Source organism: Hyla sarda, unplaced genomic scaffold (assembly GCF_029499605.1).
Source record: "Hyla sarda isolate aHylSar1 unplaced genomic scaffold, aHylSar1.hap1 scaffold_361, whole genome shotgun sequence".
In the NCBI taxonomy this organism is placed as follows: domain Eukaryota; kingdom Metazoa; phylum Chordata; class Amphibia; order Anura; family Hylidae; genus Hyla; species Hyla sarda.
Window position 1 is genome coordinate 246345 of NW_026610381.1, and position 22397 is coordinate 268741.

Below are 22397 nucleotides of genomic sequence, written 5' to 3' on the forward strand. Positions count from 1 at the left end.
CTGACCTGTATACACACCACACACCACTGACCTGTATACACTCCCCACACACCACTGACCTGTATACACACCACACACCACTGACCTGTATACACACCACACACCACTGACCTGTATACACACCACACACCACTGACCTGTATACACTCCCCACACACCACTGACCTGTATACACACCACACACCACTGACCTGTATACACTCCCCACACACCACTGACCTGTATACACACCACACACCACTGACCTGTATACACTCACCACACACCACTGACCTGTATACACTCCCCACACACCACTGACCTGTATACACTCACCACACCCCACTGACCTGTATACACTCCCCACACACCACTGACCTGTATACACACCACACACCACTGACCTGTATACACTGCCCACACACCACTGACCTGTATACACTCCCCACACACCACTGACCTGTATACACACCACACACCACTGACCTGTATACACTCACCACACCCTACTGACCTGTATACACTCCCCACACACCACTGACCTGTATACACACACCACTGACCTGTATACACACCACACACCACTGACCTGTATACACTCCCCACACACCACTGACCTGTATACACACCACACACCACTGACCTGTATACACTCACCACACACCACTGACCTGTATACACTCACCACACACCACTGACCTGTATACACTCCCCACACACCACTGACCTGTATACACTCACCACACACCACTGACCTGTATACACACCACACACCACTGACCTGTATACACACCACACACCACTGACCTGTATACACACCACACACCACTGACCTGTATACACACCACACACCACTGACCTGTATACACTCCCCACACACCACTGACCTGTACACACACTCCCCACACACCACTGACCTGTATATACACCACACACCACTGACCTGTATACACTCACCACACACCACTGACCTGTATACACACCACACACCACTGACCTGTATACACACCACACACCACTGACCTGTATACACACCACACACCACTGACCTGTATACACTCCCCACACACCACTGACCTGTACACACACTCCCCACACACCACTGACCTGTATATACACCACACACCACTGACCTGTATACACTCCCCACACACCACTGACCTGTATACACTCCCCACACACCACTGACCTGTATACACACCACACACCACTGACCTGTATACACTCACCACACACCACTGACCTGTATACACTCCCCACACACCACTGACCTGTATACACTCACCACACCCCACTGACCTGTATACACTCCCCACACACCACTGACCTGTATACACACCACACACCACTGACCTGTATACACTGCCCACACACCACTGACCTGTATACACTCCCCACACACCACTGACCTGTATACACACCACACACCACTGACCTGTATACACTCACCACACCCTACTGACCTGTATACACTCCCCACACACCACTGACCTGTATACACACACCACTGACCTGTATACACACCACACACCACTGACCTGTATACACTCCCCACACACCACTGACCTGTATACACACCACACACCACTGACCTGTATACACTCACCACACACCACTGACCTGTATACACTCACCACACACCACTGACCTGTATACACTCCCCACACACCACTGACCTGTATACACTCACCACACACCACTGACCTGTATACACACCACACACCACTGACCTGTATACACACCACACACCACTGACCTGTATACACACCACACACCACTGACCTGTATACACACCACACACCACTGACCTGTATACACTCCCCACACACCACTGACCTGTACACACACTCCCCACACACCACTGACCTGTATATACACCACACACCACTGACCTGTATACACTCACCACACACCACTGACCTGTATACACACCACACACCACTGACCTGTATACACACCACACACCACTGACCTGTATACACACCACACACCACTGACCTGTATACACTCCCCACACACCACTGACCTGTACACACACTCCCCACACACCACTGACCTGTATATACACCACACACCACTGACCTGTATACACTCCCCACACACCACTGACCTGTATACACTCCCCACACACCACTGACCTGTATACACTCACCACACACCACTGACCAGAGGCCAGCGGAATCTTCAGGATGTGAATGTGAAGAAGAAGCAAAAAGGTTTGTGCGCTCTCTCGTGGAGAGTGTAGCATATGCCCATTATCATGGGAGTCTATGTAGCGTATGCTACACTATATATATAATTTTGGTATGTTCATATGTATATACAAATACACTTTTAATAAGATATGTACACATATTTTTGACAATTTTTTAGCCGCCATATATATACCTCTGTGGTTTCCACTACCCTGTAGACGTTTTTTTACATATATACGCATACACATGTATATACTCAATTTTATTACAATCTCTTAAATGTCCTCACTTTCATGTGTAAGGTATCGACATGTAGTTTGTGTGCAAGATATTGACATATATTCTATGGATAAGGTATTGATATGTATCCTTGTACCCATTGTGCTACCCTTTTAGTATTCATTTTATGGACCTGAGGAAGGCACATGCTGGTGCCGAAACGTGTTGTCCGTTTGTTCTTAACCATAATAAACTGTCCTGTGCTTTATTGGCGTTCCGCATCCATTTTATTTCAGCAGTAGCGCTCGTCCAGTACCCCCTTTTTTTTACTCTCCTCTTCCTGTTCAGGATGTGAAGATCATTTTTCATAGAAGAGGCCCGTGGAATCTTCAGGATGTGAAGATTATGATCCATAGAAGAGGCCTGCGGAACCTTCCGGATGTGAAAATCCATGATCCGTGATCCATAGAAGAGGCCAGCGGAACCTTCAGAATGTGAAAATCCATGATCAGTGATCCATAGAAGAGGCCTGCGGAACCTTCAGAATGTGAAAATCCATGATCCGTGATCCATAGAAGATGCCTGCGGAACCTTCAGAATGTGAAAATCCATGATCAGTGATCCATAGAAGAGGCCTGCGGAACCTTCAGAATGTGAAAATCCATGATCCATAGAAGAGGCCCGCAGAACCTTCAGGATGTGAAGACCATGATCCATAGAAGAGACCTACAGAATGTGAAAATCATGATCCATAGAATAGGACTGCGGAACCTTCAGAATGTGAAAATCTTGATCCATAGAAGAGACCCACAGAACCTTCAGGATGTGAAGATCATTGTTATAGAAGAGACCCACAGAACCTTCAGGATGTGAAGATCATTATTCATAGAAGAGACCCACAGAACCTTCAGGATGTGAAGATCATTATTCATAGAAGAGGCCACAGAACCTTCAGGATGTGAAGATCATGATCCATAGAAGAGACCCACAGAACCTTCAGGATGTGAAGATCATTATTCATAGAAGAGACCCACAGAACCTTCAGGATGTGAAGATCATGATCCATAGAAGAGACCACAGAACCTTCAGGACGTGAAGATCATGATCCATAGAAGTGGCCCACAGAACGTCCAGGATGTGAAGATCATTATTCATAGAAGAGGCCCACAAAACCTTCAGGATGTGAAGATCATTATTCATAGAAGAGACCCACAGAACCTTCAGGATGTGAAGATCATTATTCATAGAAGAGACCCACAGAACCTTCAGGATGTGAAGATCATGATCCATAGAAGAGACCACAGAACCTTCAGGACGTGAAGATCATGATCCATAGAAGTGGCCCACAGAACCTCCAGGATGTGAAGGTCATGATCCATAGAAGAGACCCACAGAACCTTCAGGATGTGAAGATCATTATTATAGAAGAGGCCACAGAACCATTATTCATAGAAGAGGCCCACAGAACCTTCAGGATGTGAAGATCATGATCCATAGAAGAGACCACAGAACCTCCAGGATGTGAAGGTCATGATCCATAGAAGAGGCCTACAGAACCTTCAGGATGTGAAGATCATGATCCATAGAAGAGACCACAGAACCTCCAGGATGTGAAGGTCATGATCCATAGAAGAGGCCTGCAGAACCTTCAGGATGTGAAGATCATGATCCATAGAAGAGCCCCACAGAACCTTCAGGATGTGAAGATCATTATTCATAGAAGAGACCCACAGAACCTTCAGGATGTGAAGATCATTATTCATAGAAGAAGCCTGCGGAACCTTCAGGATGTGAAGATCATTATTCATAGAAGTGGCCCACAGAACCTTCAGGACGTGAATATCATTGTTATAGAAGAGGCCACAGAACCTTCAGGATGTGAAGATCATTATTCATAGAAGAGACCACAGAACCTCCAGGATGTGAAGATCATGATCCATAGAAGAGACCTACAGAACCTTCAGGATGTGAAGATCATGATCCATAGAAGAGGCCCACAGAACCTTCAGGATGTTAAGATCATTATTCATAGAAGAGGCCACAGAACCATTATTCATAGAAGAGGCCCACAGAACCTTCAGGATGTGAAGATCATTATTCATAGAAGAGACCCACAGAACCTTCAGGATGTGAAGATCATTGTTATAGAAGAGGCCACAGAACCATTATTCATAGAAGAGACCACAGAACCTCCAGGATGTGAAGATCATGATCCATAGAAGAGACCTACAGAACCTTCAGGATGTGAAGATCATGATCCATAGAAGAGACCACAGAACCTTCAGGATGGGAAGATCATGATCCATAGAAGAGGCCTACAGAACCTTCAGGATGTGAAGATCATTATTCATAGAAGAGGCCACAGAACCATTATTCATAGAAGAGGCCCACAGAACCTTCAGGATGTGAAGATCATGATCCATAGAAGAGGTCACAGAACCATTATTCATAGAAGAGGCCCACAGAACCTTCAGGATGTGAAGATCATTATTCATAGAAGAGGCCACAGAACCATTATTCATAGAAGAGGCCCACAGAACCTTCAGGATGTGAAGATCATTATTCATAGAAGAGACCTACAGAACCTTCAGGATGTGAAGATCATGATCCATAGAAGAGACCTACAGAACCTTCAGGATGTGAAGATCATGATCCATAGAAGAGACCACAGAACCTTCAGGATGGGAAGATCATGATCCATAGAAGAGGCCTACAGAACCTTCAGGATGTGAAGATCATTATTCATAGAAGAGACCACAGAACCATTATTCATAGAAGAGGCCCACAGAACCATTATTCATAGAAGAGGCCCACAGAACCTTCAGGATGTGAAGATCATTATTCATAGAAGAGGCCACAGAACCATTATTCATAGAAGAGGCCCACAGAACCTTCAGGATGTGAAGATCATGATCCATAGAAGAGAATCCCCCTAGAACATTGCAGGACACTGTTTCTCCATTCAGAAATCTGTTATTATGTACAAAGTGTTAAATACTTTTTTCTCGCTGTATAAACAGACATGAAGGTGATGTCTTATACTTCTATTGTGGGGTAAGTGGGGGGGGGGGGGGGGCAATCACCACTCACCAGAGAATAGTTCAGCTCCACCTTAAACTCTTCCTTACATCGGTGGATCAGATTCTTCTGGAATGCCAAGTACTCCGGGTTCTGAGGCTCGTGGTAGGAGATCACCAGGACCGTCTGCGAAAAAGACATGAACAGAAGGTTGGTGTGCGGAGCCGTAATCACAACATTAACTATTATATCAGTGATGTCATACAAGGGGCGGAGCCGTGATCACAACATTAACTATATCAGTGATGTCATACAAGGGGCGGAGCCGTAATCACAACATTAACTATTATATCAGTGATGTCATACAAGGGGCGGAGCCGTAATCACAACATTAACTATTATATCAGTGATGTCATATAAGGGGCGGAGCCGTAATCACAACATTAACTATTATATCAGTGATGTCATACAAGGGGCGGAGCCGTGATCACAACATTAACTATTATATCAGTGATGTCATACAAGGGGCGGAGCCGTGATCACAACATTAACTATTATATCAGTGATGTCATACAAGGGGCGGAGCCGTGATCACAACATTAACTATTATATCAGTGATGTCATACAAGGGGCGGAGCCGTAATCACAACATTAACTATTATATCAGTGATGTCATACAAGGGGCGGAGCCGTGATCACAACATTAACTATTATATCAGTGATGTCAAACAAGGGGCGGAGCCGTGATCACAACATTAACTATATCAGTGATGTCATACAAGGGGCGGAGCCGTGATCACAACATTAACTATATCAGTGATGTCATACAAGGGGCGGAGCCGTGATCACAACATTAACTATTATATCAGCGATGTCATACAAGGGGCGGAGCCGTAATCACAACATTAACTATTATATCAGTGATGTCATACAAGGGGCGGAGCCGTGATCACAACATTAACTATTATATCAGTGATGTCATACAAGGGGCGGAGCCGTGATCACAACATTAACTATATCAGTGATGTCATACAAGGGGCGGAGCCGTGATCACAACATTAACTATATCAGTGATGTCATACAAGGGGCGGAGCCGTGATCACAACATTAACTATTATATCAGCGATGTCATACAAGGGGCGGAGCCGTGATCACAACATTAACTATTATATCAGTGATGTCATACAAGGGGCGAGGCTGTGATCACAACATTAACTATAATATCAGTGATGTCATACAAGGGGCGGAGCCGTGATCACAACATTAACTATTATATCAGTGATGTCATACAAGGGGCGGAGCCGTGATCACAACATTAACTATTATATCAGTGATGTCATATAAGGGGCGGGGCTGTGATCACAACATTAAATTTGTATCAGTGATGTCATACAAGGGGCGGAGCCGTGATCACAACATTAACTATTATATCAGTGATGTCATACAAGGGGCGGAGCCGTAATCACAACATTAACTATTATATCAGTGATGTCATACAAGGGGCGGAGCCGTAATCACAACATTAACTATTATATCAGTGATGTCATACAAGGGGCGAGGCTGTGATCACAACATTAACTATTATATCAGTGATGTCATACAAGGGGCGGAGCCGTGATCACAACATTAACTATTATATCAGTGATGTCATACAAGGGGCGGAGCCGTAATCACAACATTAACTATTATATCAGTGCTGTCATACAAGGGGCGGAGCCGTGATCACAACATTAACTATTATATCAGTGATGTCATACAAGGGGCGGAGCCGTGATCACAACATTAACTATATCAGTGATGTCATACAAGGGGCGGAGCCGTGATCACAACATTAACTATATCAGTGATGTCATACAAGGGGCGGAGCCGTGATCACAACATTAACTATTATATCAGCGATGTCATACAAGGGGCGGAGCCGTAATCACAACATTAACTATTATATCAGTGATGTCATACAAGGGGCGTAGCCGTGATCACAACATTAACTATTATATCAGTGATGTCATACAAGGGGCGGAGCCGTAATCACAACATTAACTATTATATCAGTGATGTCATACAAGGGGCGGAGCCGTAATCACAACATTAACTATTATATCAGTGATGTCATACAAGGGGCGAGGCTGTGATCACAACATTAACTATTATATCAGTGATGTCATACAAGGGGCGGAGCCGTGATCACAACATTAACTATTATATCAGTGATGTCATACAAGGGGCGGAGCCGTAATCACAACATTAACTATTATATCAGTGATGTCATACAAGGGGCGGAGCCGTGATCACAACATTAACTATTATATCAGTGATGTCATACAAGGGGCGGAGCCGTGATCACAACATTAACTATATCAGTGATGTCATACAAGGGGCGGAGCCATGATCACAACATTAACTATATCAGTGATGTCATACAAGGGGCGGAGCCGTGATCACAACATTAACTATTATATCAGCGATGTCATACAAGGGGCGGAGCCGTGATCACAACATTAACTATTATATCAGTGATGTCATACAAGGGGCGAGGCTGTGATCACAACATTAACTATTATATCAGTGATGTCATACAAGGGGCGGAGCCGTGATCACAACATTAACTATTATATCAGTGATGTCATACAAGGGGCGGAGCCGTAATCACAACATTAACTATTATATCAGTGATGTCATACAAGGGGCGGAGCCGTGATCACAACATTAACTATTATATCAGTGATGTCATACAAGGGACGGAGCCGTGATCACAACATTAACTATTATATCAGTGATGTCATACAAGGGGCGGAGCCGTGATCACAACATTAACTATTATATCAGTGATGTCATACAAGGGGCGGAGCCGTGATCACAACATTAACTATATCAGTGATGTCATACAAGGGGCGGAGCCGTGATCACAACATTAACTATATCAGTGATGTCATACAAGGGGCGGAGCCGTGATCACAACATTAACTATTATATCAGCGATGTCATACAAGGGGCGGAGCCGTGATCACAACATTAACTATTATATCAGTGATGTCATACAAGGGGCGAGGCTGTGATCACAACATTAACTATTATATCAGTGATGTCATACAAGGGGCGGAGCCGTGATCACAACATTAACTATTATATCAGTGATGTCATACAAGGGGCGGAGCCGTAATCACAACATTAACTATTATATCAGTGATGTCATACAAGGGGCGGAGCCGTAATCACAACATTAACTATTATATCAGTGATGTCATACAAGGGGCGGAGCCGTGATCACAACATTAACTATATCAGTGATGTCATACAAGGGGCGGAGCCGTGATCACAACATTAACTATATCAGTGATGTCATACAAGGGGCGGAGCCGTGATCACAACATTAACTATTATATCAGCGATGTCATACAAGGGGCGGAGCCGTGATCACAACATTAACTATTATATCAGTGATGTCATACAAGGGGCGAGGCTGTGATCACAACATTAACTATTATATCAGTGATGTCATACAAGGGGCGGAGCCGTGATCACAACATTAACTATTATATCAGTGATGTCATACAAGGGGCGGAGCCGTAATCACAACATTAACTATTATATCAGTGATGTCATACAAGGGGCGGAGCCGTAATCACAACATTAACTATTATATCAGTGATGTCATACAAGGGGCGGAGCCGTAATCACAACATTAACTATTATATCAGCGATGTCATACAAGGGGCGGAGCCGTGATCACAACATTAACTATATCAGTGATGTCATACAAGGGGCGGAGCCGTGATCACAACATTAACTATTATATCAGCGATGTCATACAAGGGGCGGAGCCGTAATCACAACATTAACTATTATATCAGTGATGTCATACAAGGGGCGTAGCCGTGATCACAACATTAACTATTATATCAGTGATGTCATACAAGGGGCGGAGCCGTAATCACAACATTAACTATTATATCAGTGATGTCATACAAGGGGCGGAGCCGTAATCACAACATTAACTATTATATCAGTGATGTCATACAAGGGGCGAGGCTGTGATCACAACATTAACTATTATATCAGTGATGTCATACAAGGGGCGGAGCCGTGATCACAACATTAACTATTATATCAGTGATGTCATACAAGGGGCGGAGCCGTAATCACAACATTAACTATTATATCAGTGATGTCATACAAGGGGCGGAGCCGTGATCACAACATTAACTATTATATCAGTGATGTCATACAAGGGGCGGAGCCGTGATCACAACATTAACTATATCAGTGATGTCATACAAGGGGCGGAGCCGTGATCACAACATTAACTATATCAGTGATGTCATACAAGGGGCGGAGCCGTGATCACAACATTAACTATTATATCAGCGATATCATACAAGGGGCGGAGCCGTGATCACAACATTAACTATTATATCAGTGATGTCATACAAGGGGCGAGGCTGTGATCACAACATTAACTATTATATCAGTGATGTCATACAAGGGGCGGAGCCGTGATCACAACATTAACTATTATATCAGTGATGTCATACAAGGGGCGGAGCCGTAATCACAACATTAACTATTATATCAGTGATGTCATACAAGGGGCGGAGCCGTGATCACAACATTAACTATTATATCAGTGATGTCATACAAGGGACGGAGCCGTGATCACAACATTAACTATTATATCAGTGATGTCATACAAGGGGCGGAGCCGTGATCACAACATTAACTATTATATCAGTGATGTCATACAAGGGGCGGAGCCGTGATCACAACATTAACTATATCAGTGATGTCATACAAGGGGCGGAGCCGTGATCACAACATTAACTATATCAGTGATGTCATACAAGGGGCGGAGCCGTGATCACAACATTAACTATTATATCAGCGATGTCATACAAGGGGCGGAGCCGTGATCACAACATTAACTATTATATCAGTGATGTCATACAAGGGGCGAGGCTGTGATCACAACATTAACTATTATATCAGTGATGTCATACAAGGGGCGGAGCCGTGATCACAACATTAACTATTATATCAGTGATGTCATACAAGGGGCGGAGCCGTAATCACAACATTAACTATTATATCAGTGATGTCATACAAGGGGCGGAGCCGTGATCAAAACATTAACTATTATATCAGTGATGTCATACAAGGGGCGGAGCCGTGATCACAACTTTAACTATATCAGTGATGTCATACAAGGGGCGGAGCCGTGATCACAACATTAACTATTATATCAGTGATGTCATACAAGGGGTGAGGCTGTGATCACAACATTAAATTTGTATCAGTTATGTCATACAAGGGGCGGAGCCGTGATCACAACATTAACTATTATATCAGTGATGTCATACAAGGGGCGGGGCTGTGATCACAACATTAAATTTGTATCAGTGATGTCATACAAGGGGCGGAGCCGTGATCACAACATTAACTATTATATCAGTGATGTCATACAAGGGGCGGAGCCGTGATCACAACATTAACTATTATATCAGTGATGTCATACAAGGGGCGGGGCAGTGATCACAACATTAACTATTATATCAGTGATGTCATACAAGGGGCGTAGCCGTGATCACAACATTAACTATTATATCAGTGATGTCATACGAGGGGCGAAGCCGTGATCACAACATTAACTATTATATCAGTGATGTCACACGAGGGGGCGGAGCTGTGATCACAACATTAACTATTATATCAGTGATGTCATACGAGGGGCGGAGCTGTGATCACAACATTAAATATTATATCAGTGATGTCATACGAGGGGCGAAGCTGTGATCACAACATTAACTATTATATCATTGATGTCATACGAGGGCGTAGTCGTGATCACAACATTAACTATTATTTCAGTGATGTCATACGAGGGGCGTAGCCGTGATCACAACATTAACTATTATATCAGTGATGTCATACAAGGGGTGGAGCCGTGATCACAACATTAACTATATCAGTGATGTCATACAAGGGGCGGAGCCGTGATCACAACATTAACTATATCAGTGATGTCATATGAGGGGCGGAGCCGTGATCACAACATTAACTATTATATCAGTGATGTCATACAAGGGGCGGAGCCGTGATCACAACATTAACTATATCAGTGATGTCATATGAGGGGCGGAGCCGTGATCACAACATTAACTATTATATCAGTGATGTCATACAAGGGGCGAGGCTGTGATCACAACATTAACTATTTTATCAGTGATGTCATACGAGGGGCGGATCCGTAATCACAACATTAACTATTATATCAGTGATGTCATATGAGGGGCGGGGCTGTGATCACAACATTAACTATTTTATCAGTGATGTCATACAAGGGGCGGAGCCGTGATCACAACATTAACTATTATATCAGTGATGTCATACAAGGGGCGGGGCTGTGATCACAACATTAACTATTATATCAGTGATTTCACACAAGGGACGGGGCTGTGATCACATGTCGTTATATTACCATTATATTATATCAGTGATGTCCTACAGGGGGCGGGGCTGTGATCGCATGTCATTACTATTTTATATCAGTGATATCATACAGGGGGCGGGGCTGGGATCACCTGTAATTATATTACTATAGACTGTTATATAATTACTAGAGACTGAACGGTTGCTCCCAGACACATGGGCGGCGCTCCAGCCTTAAAAGGGTACTCCGCCCTTGGATATCTTATTTATTTCATGTTCACTTATTTCATTTATGTTCACAACGCCGGCTTCCGTGTTCTTGAGGTCACACCCCCTCCCATAGACATGAATGGAGGGGGCGTGACATCAGTAACAAGGAGTACCGGTCCGGAGATTGGATAGGGGTAAGATGATTAGGGGCAGAGTACCTCTTTTAATGGAAATTGCCCATAAATTCAGTCTCCCTGATCCAACCCTCCTCTATACATATAGGGTTGGCCGTCCCTGATTGCTCCCATTGTGGGGGCCCCACACCCGGTTACCTTGAAGGCTTCCTTCAGGTCCTCCTCGTGGGACCGATTACTCTGCCAGGGTTTGAAGGCGTCTCTGATCCCATCTGAACGTAAACTCTCACCAAACACGTCAACGTAGAAGAAGACGTAGTCACCATTGGTTAACTTCTCCTTGTGAGCCTGCAGCATGATCATATGGAGCATCTCCAGGGGGCCACAGATGTAGATCACTGCCACGAGAAGACAACAAAGAAGGATAAGTCAGAGATGGAAGAACCCCGACCTCATAATGGAGACTTCTCCACCGCCCTCAGAGGTGACTCCCAGGCAGAGGGCCACTGGTGGCCATGGTAACATACTGAGACCCCCAATCCCTAGAGGGTCCTGCTAACCTCTACAGACCTGTCATCTGGACCCTTGTGACCAGGGCTCTACACATGCAGAATATCTGTGTCATGAACTGCGGGGGGGGGGGGGGGGGGGGGGTTCAGTGACCCTGTAAACCATTCTCCCTGCCTACTTGTCCATCCTCCCTAAATGATGGATCGACAACTTGGAGCTGGTCCCTTCCTTACGTTAAAGTGCTTGGCCGTTAAAGTCAACAAAACAAACAGAACTGTACAAAGTCGGGAAACAAGTCAGGAACACAAAACGAGAATACAATAACCAATAAAAACAGATATATAAATACGAACGCAGAATATAGCATACTAACAGGTCAGGAGATCTAGAGCACTGTTCACACTGAACAAAGAACACACTAGACACCCCACTCCAATTGTGGAGGGACATCAATACCAAAGCCAAATAGGCTCCTAGCTAGTGGGCACTCTCCACTGAGTGATCAGGATACTGGCCTAGGAGGAAACTGTACCTTGTTTGTTTGTATTTGGCATTTCTGACACAAGACTCACTTACTCCTAAATAGACGGATTAGTTCAAGGCTCAGAACAGGATTCTATACAGCAGTGATCTTCAACCTGCGGACCTCCAGATGTTGCAAAACTACAAACCCCCAGCATGCCCGGACAGCCGTTCGCTGTCCAGGCATGCTGGGAGTAGTAGTTTTGCAACATCTGGAGGTCCGCAGGTTGAAGATCACTGCTATACATGATCAAACAAGGTCAAAACAGAACTGACAAAACGCAGTGTGAATACAAAATAAGGCAACACAAAGCAGAAAGAAGAATACAAAATACTAAAACCTGACAAATGTAATAAAGCAGAATGAAATCGTTATATCAGACAGGACAGATAACCATGGTTAAATCTCATTGGTCTGATGTATATAGGGGGCTCCCCGCTCTCCTCCTGGGGTAGATGTTGGGAGGACATTGGTCTGATGTATATAGGGGGCTCCCCGCTCTCCTCCTGGGATAGATGTTGGGAGGACATTGGTCTGATGTATATAGGGGGCTCCCCGCTCTCCTCCTGGGATAGATGTTGGGAGGACATTGGTCTGATGTATATAGGGGGCTCCCCGCTCTCCTCCTGGGGTAGATGTTGGGGGGGTATTGGTGATATGTATATAGGGGCTCCCCACTCTCCTCCTGGGGTAGATGTTGGGCGTACATTGGTGATATGTATATAGGGGCTCCCCGCTCTCCTCCTGGGGTAGATATTGGGAGGACATTGGTCTGATGTATATAGGGACTCCCCGCTCTCCTCCTGGGATAGATGTTGGGGGGACATTGGTGATATGTATATAGGGGCTCCCCGCTCTCCTCCTGGGGTAGATGTTGGGAGGACATTGGTCTGATTATATAGGGGGCTCCCCGTTCTCCTCCTGGGGTAGATGTTGGGAGGATATTGGTCTGTTTTATATAGGTGGCTCCCCGCTCTCCTCCTGGGGTAGATGTTGGGAGGACATTGGTCTGATGTATATAGGGGGCTCCCCGCTCTCCTCCTGGGGTAGATGTCGGAAGGACATTGGTCTGATGTATATAGGGGGCTCCCTGCTCTCCTCCTGGGGTAGATGTTGGGAGGACATTGGTCTGATGTATATAGGGGGCTCCCCGCTCCCTCCTGGGTAGATGTTGGGAGGACATTGGTCTGATGTATATAGGGGCTCCCCGCTCTCCTCCTGGGGTAGATGTTGGGAGGACATTGATCTGATGTATATAGGGGGCTCCCTGCTCTCCTCCTGGGGTAGATGTTGGGAGGATATTGGTCTATTGTATATAGGGGCACCCCGCTCTCCTCCTGGGGTAGATGTTGGGGGAACATTGGTGATATGTATATAGGGACTCCCCACTCTCCTCCTGGGATAGATGTTGGGAGGATATTGGTCTCATGTATATAGGGGGCTCCCCGCTCTCCTCCTGGGGTAGATGTTGGGGGGACATTGGTCTGATGTATATAGGGGGCTCCCCGCTCTCCTCCTGGGGTAGATGTTGGGAGGACATTGGTGATATGTATATAGGGGGCTCCCCGCTCTCCTCCTGGGGTAGATGTTGGGAGGACATTGGTCTGATGTGTATGGGGGCTCCCCGCTCTCCTCCTGGGGTAGATGTTGGGAGGAAATTGGTCTGATGTATATGGGGGCTCCCCGCTCTTCTCCTGGGGTAGATGTCGGGAGGACATTGGTGATATGTATATAGGGGGCTTCCCGCTCTCCTCCTGGGGTAGATGTTGGGCGTACATTGGTGATATGTATATAGGGGCTCCCCGCTCTCCTCCTGGGGTAGATGTTGGGAGGACATTGGTCTGATGTATATAGGGGCTCCCCGCTCTCCTCCTGGGGTAGATGTTGGGAGGACATTGGTCTGATGTATATAGGGGCACCCCGCTCTACTCCTGGGGTAGATGTTGGGAGGATATTGGTCTGATGTATATAGGGGGCTCCCCGCTCTCCTCCTGGGGTAAATGTTGGGGGGACATTGGTCTGATGTATATAGGGGGCTCCCCGCTCTCCTCCTGGGGTAGATGTTGGGAGGACATTGGTCTGATGTATATAGGGGGCTCCCCGCTCTCCTCCTGGGGTAGATGTAGGTGGGACATTGGTCTGATGTATATAGGGGGCTCCCCGCTCTCCTCCTGGGGTAGATGTTGGGGGGACATTGGTCTGATTTATATAGGGGGCTCCCCGCTCTCCTCCTGGGGTAGATGTTGGGAGGACATTGGTCTGATGTATATAGGGGGCTCCCTGCTCTCCTCCTGGGGTTGATGTTGGGAGGACATTGGTGATATGTATATAGGGGGCTTCCGGCTCTCCTCCTGGGGTAGATGTTGGGAGGACATTGGTCTGATGTATATAGGGGGCTCCCCGCTCTCCTCCTGGGGTAGATGTTGGGAGGACATTGGTCTGATGTATATAGGGGCTCCCCTATCTTCTCCTGGGGTAGATGTTGGGGGGACATTGGTCTGATATATATAGGGGGCTCCCCGCTCTCCTCCTGGGGTAGATGTTGGGAGGATATTGGTCTGATGTATATAGGGGGCTCCCCGCTCTCCTCCTGGGGTAGATGTTGGGAGGACATTGGTCTTATGTATATAGGGGGCTCCCCGCTCTCCTCCTGGGGTAGATGTTGGGAGGACATTGGTCTGATGTTTATAGGGGCACCCCGCTCTCCTCCTGGGGTAGATGTTGGGAGGACATTGATCTGATGTATATAGGGGGCTCCCTGCTCTCCTCCTGGGGTAGATGTTGGGAGGATATTGGTCTATTGTATATAGGGGCACCCCGCTCTCCTCCTGGGGTAGATGTTGGGGGAACATTGGTGATATGTATATAGGGGCTCCCCACTCTCCTCCTGGGATAGATGTTGGGAGGATATTGGTCTCATGTATATAGGGGGCTCCCCGCTCTCCTCCTGGGGTAGATGTTGGGAGGACATTGGTCTGATGTGTATGGGGGCTCCCCGCTCTCCTCCTGGGGTAGATGTTGGGAGGACATTGGTCTGATGTATATGGGGGCTCCCCGCTCTTCTCCTGGGGTAGATGTCGGGAGGACATTGGTGATATGTATATAGGGGGCTTCCCGCTCTCCTCCTGGGGTAGATGTTGGGCGTACATTGGTGATATGTATATAGGGGCTCCCCGCTCTCCTCCTGGGGAAGATGTTGGGAGGACATTGGTCTGATGTATATAGGGGCTCCCCGCTCTCCTCCTGGGGTAGATGTTGGGAGGACATTGGTCTGATGTATATAGGGGCACCCCGCTCTACTCCTGGGGTAGATGTTGGGAGGATATTGGTCTGATGTATATAGGGGGCTCCCCGCTCTCCTCCTGGGGTAAATGTTGGGGGGACATTGGTCTGATGTATATAGGGGGCTCCCCGCTCTCCTCCTGGGGTAGATGTTGGGAGGACATTGGTCTGATGTATATAGGGGGCTCCCCGCTCTCCTCCTGGGGTAGATGTAGGTGGGACATTGGTGATATGTATATAGGGGGCTTCCGGCTCTCCTCCTGGGGTAGATGTTGGGGGGACATTGGTCTGATTTATATAGGGGGCTCCCCGCTCTCCTCCTGGGGTAGATGTTGGGAGGACATTGGTCTGATGTATATAGGGGGCTCCCTGCTCTCCTCCTGGGGTTGATGTTGGGAGGACATTGGTGATATGTATATAGGGGGCTTCCGGCTCTCCTCCTGGGGTAGATGTTGGGAGGACATTGGTCTGATGTATGTAGGGGGCTCCCCGCTCTCCTCCTGGGGTAGATGTTGGGAGGACATTGGTCTGATGTATATAGGGGGCTCCCTGCTCTCCTCCTGGGGTAGATGTTGGGAGGACATTGGTGATATGTATATAGGGGGCTTCCGGCTCTCCTCCTGGGGTAGATGTTGGGAGGACATTGGTCTGATGTATATAGGGGGCTCCCCGCTCTCCTCCTGGGGTAGATGTTGGGAGGACATTGGTCTGATGTATATAGGGGCTCCCCTCTCTCCTCCTGGGGTAGATGTTGGGGGGACATTGGTCTGATATATATAGGGGGCTCCCCGCTCTCCTCCTGGGGTAGATGTTGGGAGGACATTGGTCTGATGTATATAGGGGGCTCCCCGCTCTCCTCCTGGGGTAGATGTTGGGAGGACATTGGTCTGATGTATATAGGGGCTCCCCTCTCTTCTCCTGGGGTAGATGTTGGGGGGACATTGGTCTGATATATATAGGGGGCTCCCCGCTCTCCTCCTGGGGTAGATGTTGGGAGGATATTGGTCTGATGTATATAGGGGGCTCCCCACTCTCCTCCTGGGGTAGATGTTGGGAGGACATTGGTCTTATGTATATAGGGGGCTCCCCGCTCTCCTCCTGGGGTAGATGTTGGGAGGACATTGGTCTGATGTTTATAGGGGCACCCCGCTCTCCTCCTGGGGTAGATGTTGGGAGGACATTGATCTGATGTATATAGGGGGCTCCCTGCTCTCCTCCTGGGGTAGATGTTGGGAGGATATTGGTCTATTGTATATAGGGGCACCCCGCTCTCCTCCTGGGGTAGATGTTGGGGGAACATTGGTGATATGTATATAGGGGCTCCCCACTCTCCTCCTGGGATAGATGTTGGGAGGATATTGGTCTCATGTATATAGGGGGCTCCCCGCTCTCCTCCTGGGGTAGATGTTGGGAGGACATTGGTCTGATGTGTATGGGGGCTCCCCGCTCTCCTCCTGGGGTAGATGTTGGGAGGACATTGGTCTGATGTATATGGGGGCTCCCCGCTCTTCTCCTGGGGTAGATGTCGGGAGGACATTGGTGATATGTATATAGGGGGCTTCCCGCTCTCCTCCTGGGGTAGATGTTGGGCGTACATTGGTGATATGTATATAGGGGCTCCCCGCTCTCCTCCTGGGGTAGATGTTGGGAGGATATTGGTCTATTGTATATAGGGGCACCCCGCTCTCCTCCTGGGGTAGATGTTGGGGGAACATTGGTGATATGTATATAGGGGCTCCCCACTCTCCTCCTGGGATAGATGTTGGGAGGATATTGGTCTCATGTATATAGGGGGCTCCCCGCTCTCCTCCTGGGGTAGATGTTGGGAGGACATTGGTCTGATGTATATAGGGGCTCCCGCTCTCCTCCTGGGGTAGATGTTGGGAGGACATTGGTCTGATGTATATAGGGGCACCCCGCTCTACTCCTGGGGTAGATGTTGGGAGGATATTGGTCTGATGTATATAGGGGGCTCCCCGCTCTCCTCCTGGGGTAAATGTTGGGGGGACATTGGTCTGATGTATATAGGGGGCTCCCCGCTCTCCTCCTGGGGTAGATGTTGGGAGGACATTGGTCTGATGTATATAGGGGGCTCCCCGCTCTCCTCCTGGGGTAGATGTAGGTGGGACATTGGTCTGATGTATATAGGGGGCTCCCCGCTCTCCTCCTGGGGTAGATGTTGGGGGGACATTGGTCTGATTTATATAGGGGGCTCCCCGCTCTCCTCCTGGGGTAGATGTTGGGAGGACATTGGTCTGATGTATATAGGGGGCTCCCTGCTCTCCTCCTGGGGTTTATGTTGGGAGGACATTGGTGATATGTATATAGGGGGCTTCCGGCTCTCCTCCTGGGGTAGATGTTGGGAGGACATTGGTCTGATGTATGTAGGGGGCTCCCCGCTCTCCTCCTGGGGTAGATGTTGGGAGGACATTGGTCTGATGTATATAGGGGGCTCCCTGCTCTCCTCCTGGGGTAGATGTTGGGAGGACATTGGTGATATGTATATAGGGGGCTTCCGGCTCTCCTCCTGGGGTAGATGTTGGGAGGACATTGGTCTGATGTATATAGGGGGCTCCCCGCTCTCCTCCTGGGGTAGATGTTGGGAGGACATTGGTCTGATGTATATAGGGGCTCCCCTCTCTCCTCCTGGGGTAGATGTTGGGGGGACATTGGTCTGATGTATATAGGGGGCTCCCCGCTCTCCTCCTGGGGTAGATGTTGGGAGGATATTGGTCTGATGTATATAGGGGGCTCCCCGCTCTCCTCCTGGGGTAGATGTTGGGAGGACATTGGTCTTATGTATATAGGGGGCTCCCCGCTCTCCTCCTGGGGTAGATGTTGGGAGGACATTGGTCTGATGTTTATAGGGGCACCCCGCTCTCCTCCTGGGGTAGATGTTGGGAGGACATTGGTCTGATGTATATAGGGAGCTCCCTGCTCTTCTCCTGGGGTAGATGTTGGGAGGACATTGGTCATATGTATATAGGGGGCTCCCCGCTCTCCTCCTGGGGTAGATGTTGGGCGTACATTGGTGATATGTATATAGGGGGCTCCTCGCTCTCCTCCTGAGGTAGATGTTGGGGGGACATTGGTCTGATGTATATAGGGGCTCCCCGCTCTCCTCCAGAGGAAGATGTTGGGGAGACATTGGTCTGATGTATATAGGGGGCTCCCTGCTCTCCTCCTGGGGTAGATGTTGGGAGGACATTGGTCTGATGGATATAGGGGCTCCCCGCTCTCCTCCTGAAGTAGATGTTGGGGGGACATTGGTCTGATGTATATAGGGGGCTCCCAGCTCTCCTCCCGGGGTATATGTTGGGAGGACATTGGTCTGATGGATATAGGGGCTCCCCGCTCTCCTCCTGGGGTAGATGTTGGGGAGACATTGGTTTGATGTATATAGGGGGCTCCTCGCTCTCCTCCTGGGGTAGATGTTGGGAGGACATTGGTGATTTGTATATAGGGGGCTCCCCGCTCTCCTCCTGGGGTAGATGTTGGGAGGACATTGGTCTGATGTATATAGGGGGCTCCCCGCTCTAATCCTGGGGTAGATGTTGGGAGGACATTGGTCTGATGTATATAGGGGGCTCCCCGCTCTCCTCCTGGGGTAGATGTTGGGAGGACATTGGTCTGATGTATATAGGGGGCTCCCCGCTCTAATCCTGGGGTAGATGTTGGGGGGACATTGGTCTGATGTATATAGGGGGCTCCTCGCTCTCCTCCTAGGGTAGATGTTGGGAGGACATTGGTCTGATGTATATGGGGGCTCCCCGCTCTCCTCCTGGGGTAGATGTTTGGAGGACATTGGTGATATGTATATAGGGGCTCCCCGCTCTCCTCCTGGGGTAGATGTTGGGAGGACGTTGGTCTGATGTATATAGAGGGCTCCCCGCTCTCCTCCTGGGGTAGATGTTGGGAGGACATTGGTGATATGTATATAGGGGGCTCCCCGCTCTCCTCCTGGGGTAGTTTTTGGGAGGACATTGGTCTGATGTATATAGGGGGCTCCCCGCTCTCCTCCTGGGGTAGATGTTGGGAGGACATTGGTCTGATGTATATAGGGGGCTCCCCGCTCTCCTCCTGGGGTAGATGTTGGGGAGACATTGGTCTGATGTATATAGGGGGCTCCCCGCTCTCCTCCTGGGGTAGATGTTGGGAGGACATTGGTCTGATGTATATAGGGGGCTCCCCGCTCTCCTCCTGGGGTAGATGTTGGGGAGACATTGGTATGATGTATATAGGGGCTCCCTGCTCTCCTCCTGGGGTAAATGTTTGGAGGACATTGGTCTGATGTATATAGGGGGCTCCCCGATCTCCTCCTGGGGTAGATGTTGGGAGGACATTGGTCTGATGTATATAGGGGGCTCCCCGCTCTCCTCCTGGGGTAGATGTTGGGAGAACATTGGTGATTTGCATATAGGGGGCTCCTCGCTCTCCTCCTGGGGTAGATGTTGGGAGGACATTGGTCTGATGTATATAGGGGGCTCCCCGCTCTCCTCCTAGGGTAGATGTTGGGAGGACATTGGTCTGATGTATAAAGGGGCTCCCCGCTCTCTTTCTGGGGTAGATGTTGGGAGAACATTGGTCTGATGTATATTGGGGCTCCCCGCTCTCCTCCTGGGAGAGATGTTGGGAGGACATTGGTCTGATGTATATAGGGGGCTCCCCGCTCTCCTCCTGGGGTAGATGTTGGGAGGACATTGGTCTGATGTATATAGGGGGCTCCCCGCTCTCCTCCTGGGGTAGATGTTGGGAGGACATATGTCTGATGTATATAGGGGGCTCCCCGCTCTCCTCCTGGGGTAGATGTTGGGAGGACATTGGTCTGATGAAAATAGGGGGCTCCCCGCTCTCCTCCTGGGGTAGATGTTGGGAGGACATTGGTCTGATCTATATAGGGGCTCCCCACTCTCCTCCTAGGGTAGATGTTGGGGAGAGATTGGTCTAATGTATATAGGGGGCTCCCCGCTCTCCTCCTGGGATAGATGTTGAGGGGACATTGGTCTGATATACATAGGGGGCTCCCTGCTCTCCTCCTGGGGTAGATGTTGGGAGGACATTGGTCTGATATATATATAGGGGGCTCCCCGCTCTCCTCCTGGGGGTAGATGTTGGGAGGACATTGGTCTGATATATATAGGGGGCTCCCCGCTCTCCTCCTGGGGTAGATGTTGGGAGGACATTGGTGATATGTATATAGGGGCTCCCCGCTCTCCTCCTGGGGTAGATGTTGGGGAGACATTGGTGATTTGTATATAGGGGGCTCCCCACTCTCCTCCTTGGGTAGATGTTGGGAGGACATTGGTCTGATGTATATAGGGGCTCCGAAGCTCTCCTCCTGGGATAGATGTTGGGAGGACATTGGTGATTTGTATATAGGGGGCTCCTCGCTCTCCTCCTGGGGTAGATGTTGGGAGGACATTGGTCTGATGTATATAGGGGCTCCTTGCTCTCCTCCTGGGGTAGATGTTGGGAGGACATTGGTCTGATGTATATAGGGGTTCCCCGCTCTCCTTCTGGGGTAGATGTTGGGAGGACATTGGTCTGATGTATATAGGGGGCTCCCCGCTCTCCTTCTGGGGTAGATGTTGGGAGGACATTGGTCTGATGTATATAGGGGGCTCCCCGCTCTCCTCCTGGGATAGATGTTGGGAGGACATTGGTGATATGTATATAGGGGTCTCCCCACTCTCCTCCTGGGGTAGATGTTCGGAGGACATTGGTCTGATGTATATAGGGGGCTCCCCGCTCTCCTCCTGGGGTAGATGTTGGGAGGACATTGGTCTGATGTATATAGGGGGCTCCCCGCTCTCCTCCTGGGGTAGATGTTGGGAGGACATTGGTGATATGTATATAGGGGCTCCCCGCTCTCCTCCTGGGGTAGATGTTGGGAGGACACTGGTC

At 48.4% G+C, this 22397-nt stretch overlaps 1 protein-coding gene across 1 annotated transcript in view; it reads right to left on the reverse strand.

The window, feature by feature from the left end:
* NPR2 (natriuretic peptide receptor 2) overlaps positions 1-13242 on the reverse strand; it is a 95645-nt gene extending 82403 nt beyond the window's left edge. The window contains exons 1-3 of the mRNA XM_056553732.1: positions 13221-13242; positions 12377-12576; positions 5484-5597 (exon numbers count right to left, since the gene is read on the reverse strand). Of these exons, the coding sequence (XP_056409707.1) occupies positions 5484-5597; positions 12377-12576; positions 13221-13242 (336 nt within the window). The remainder of the gene's footprint in view (positions 1-5483; positions 5598-12376; positions 12577-13220) is intronic.
* Between the last annotated feature and the right edge of the window lie 9155 nt (positions 13243-22397).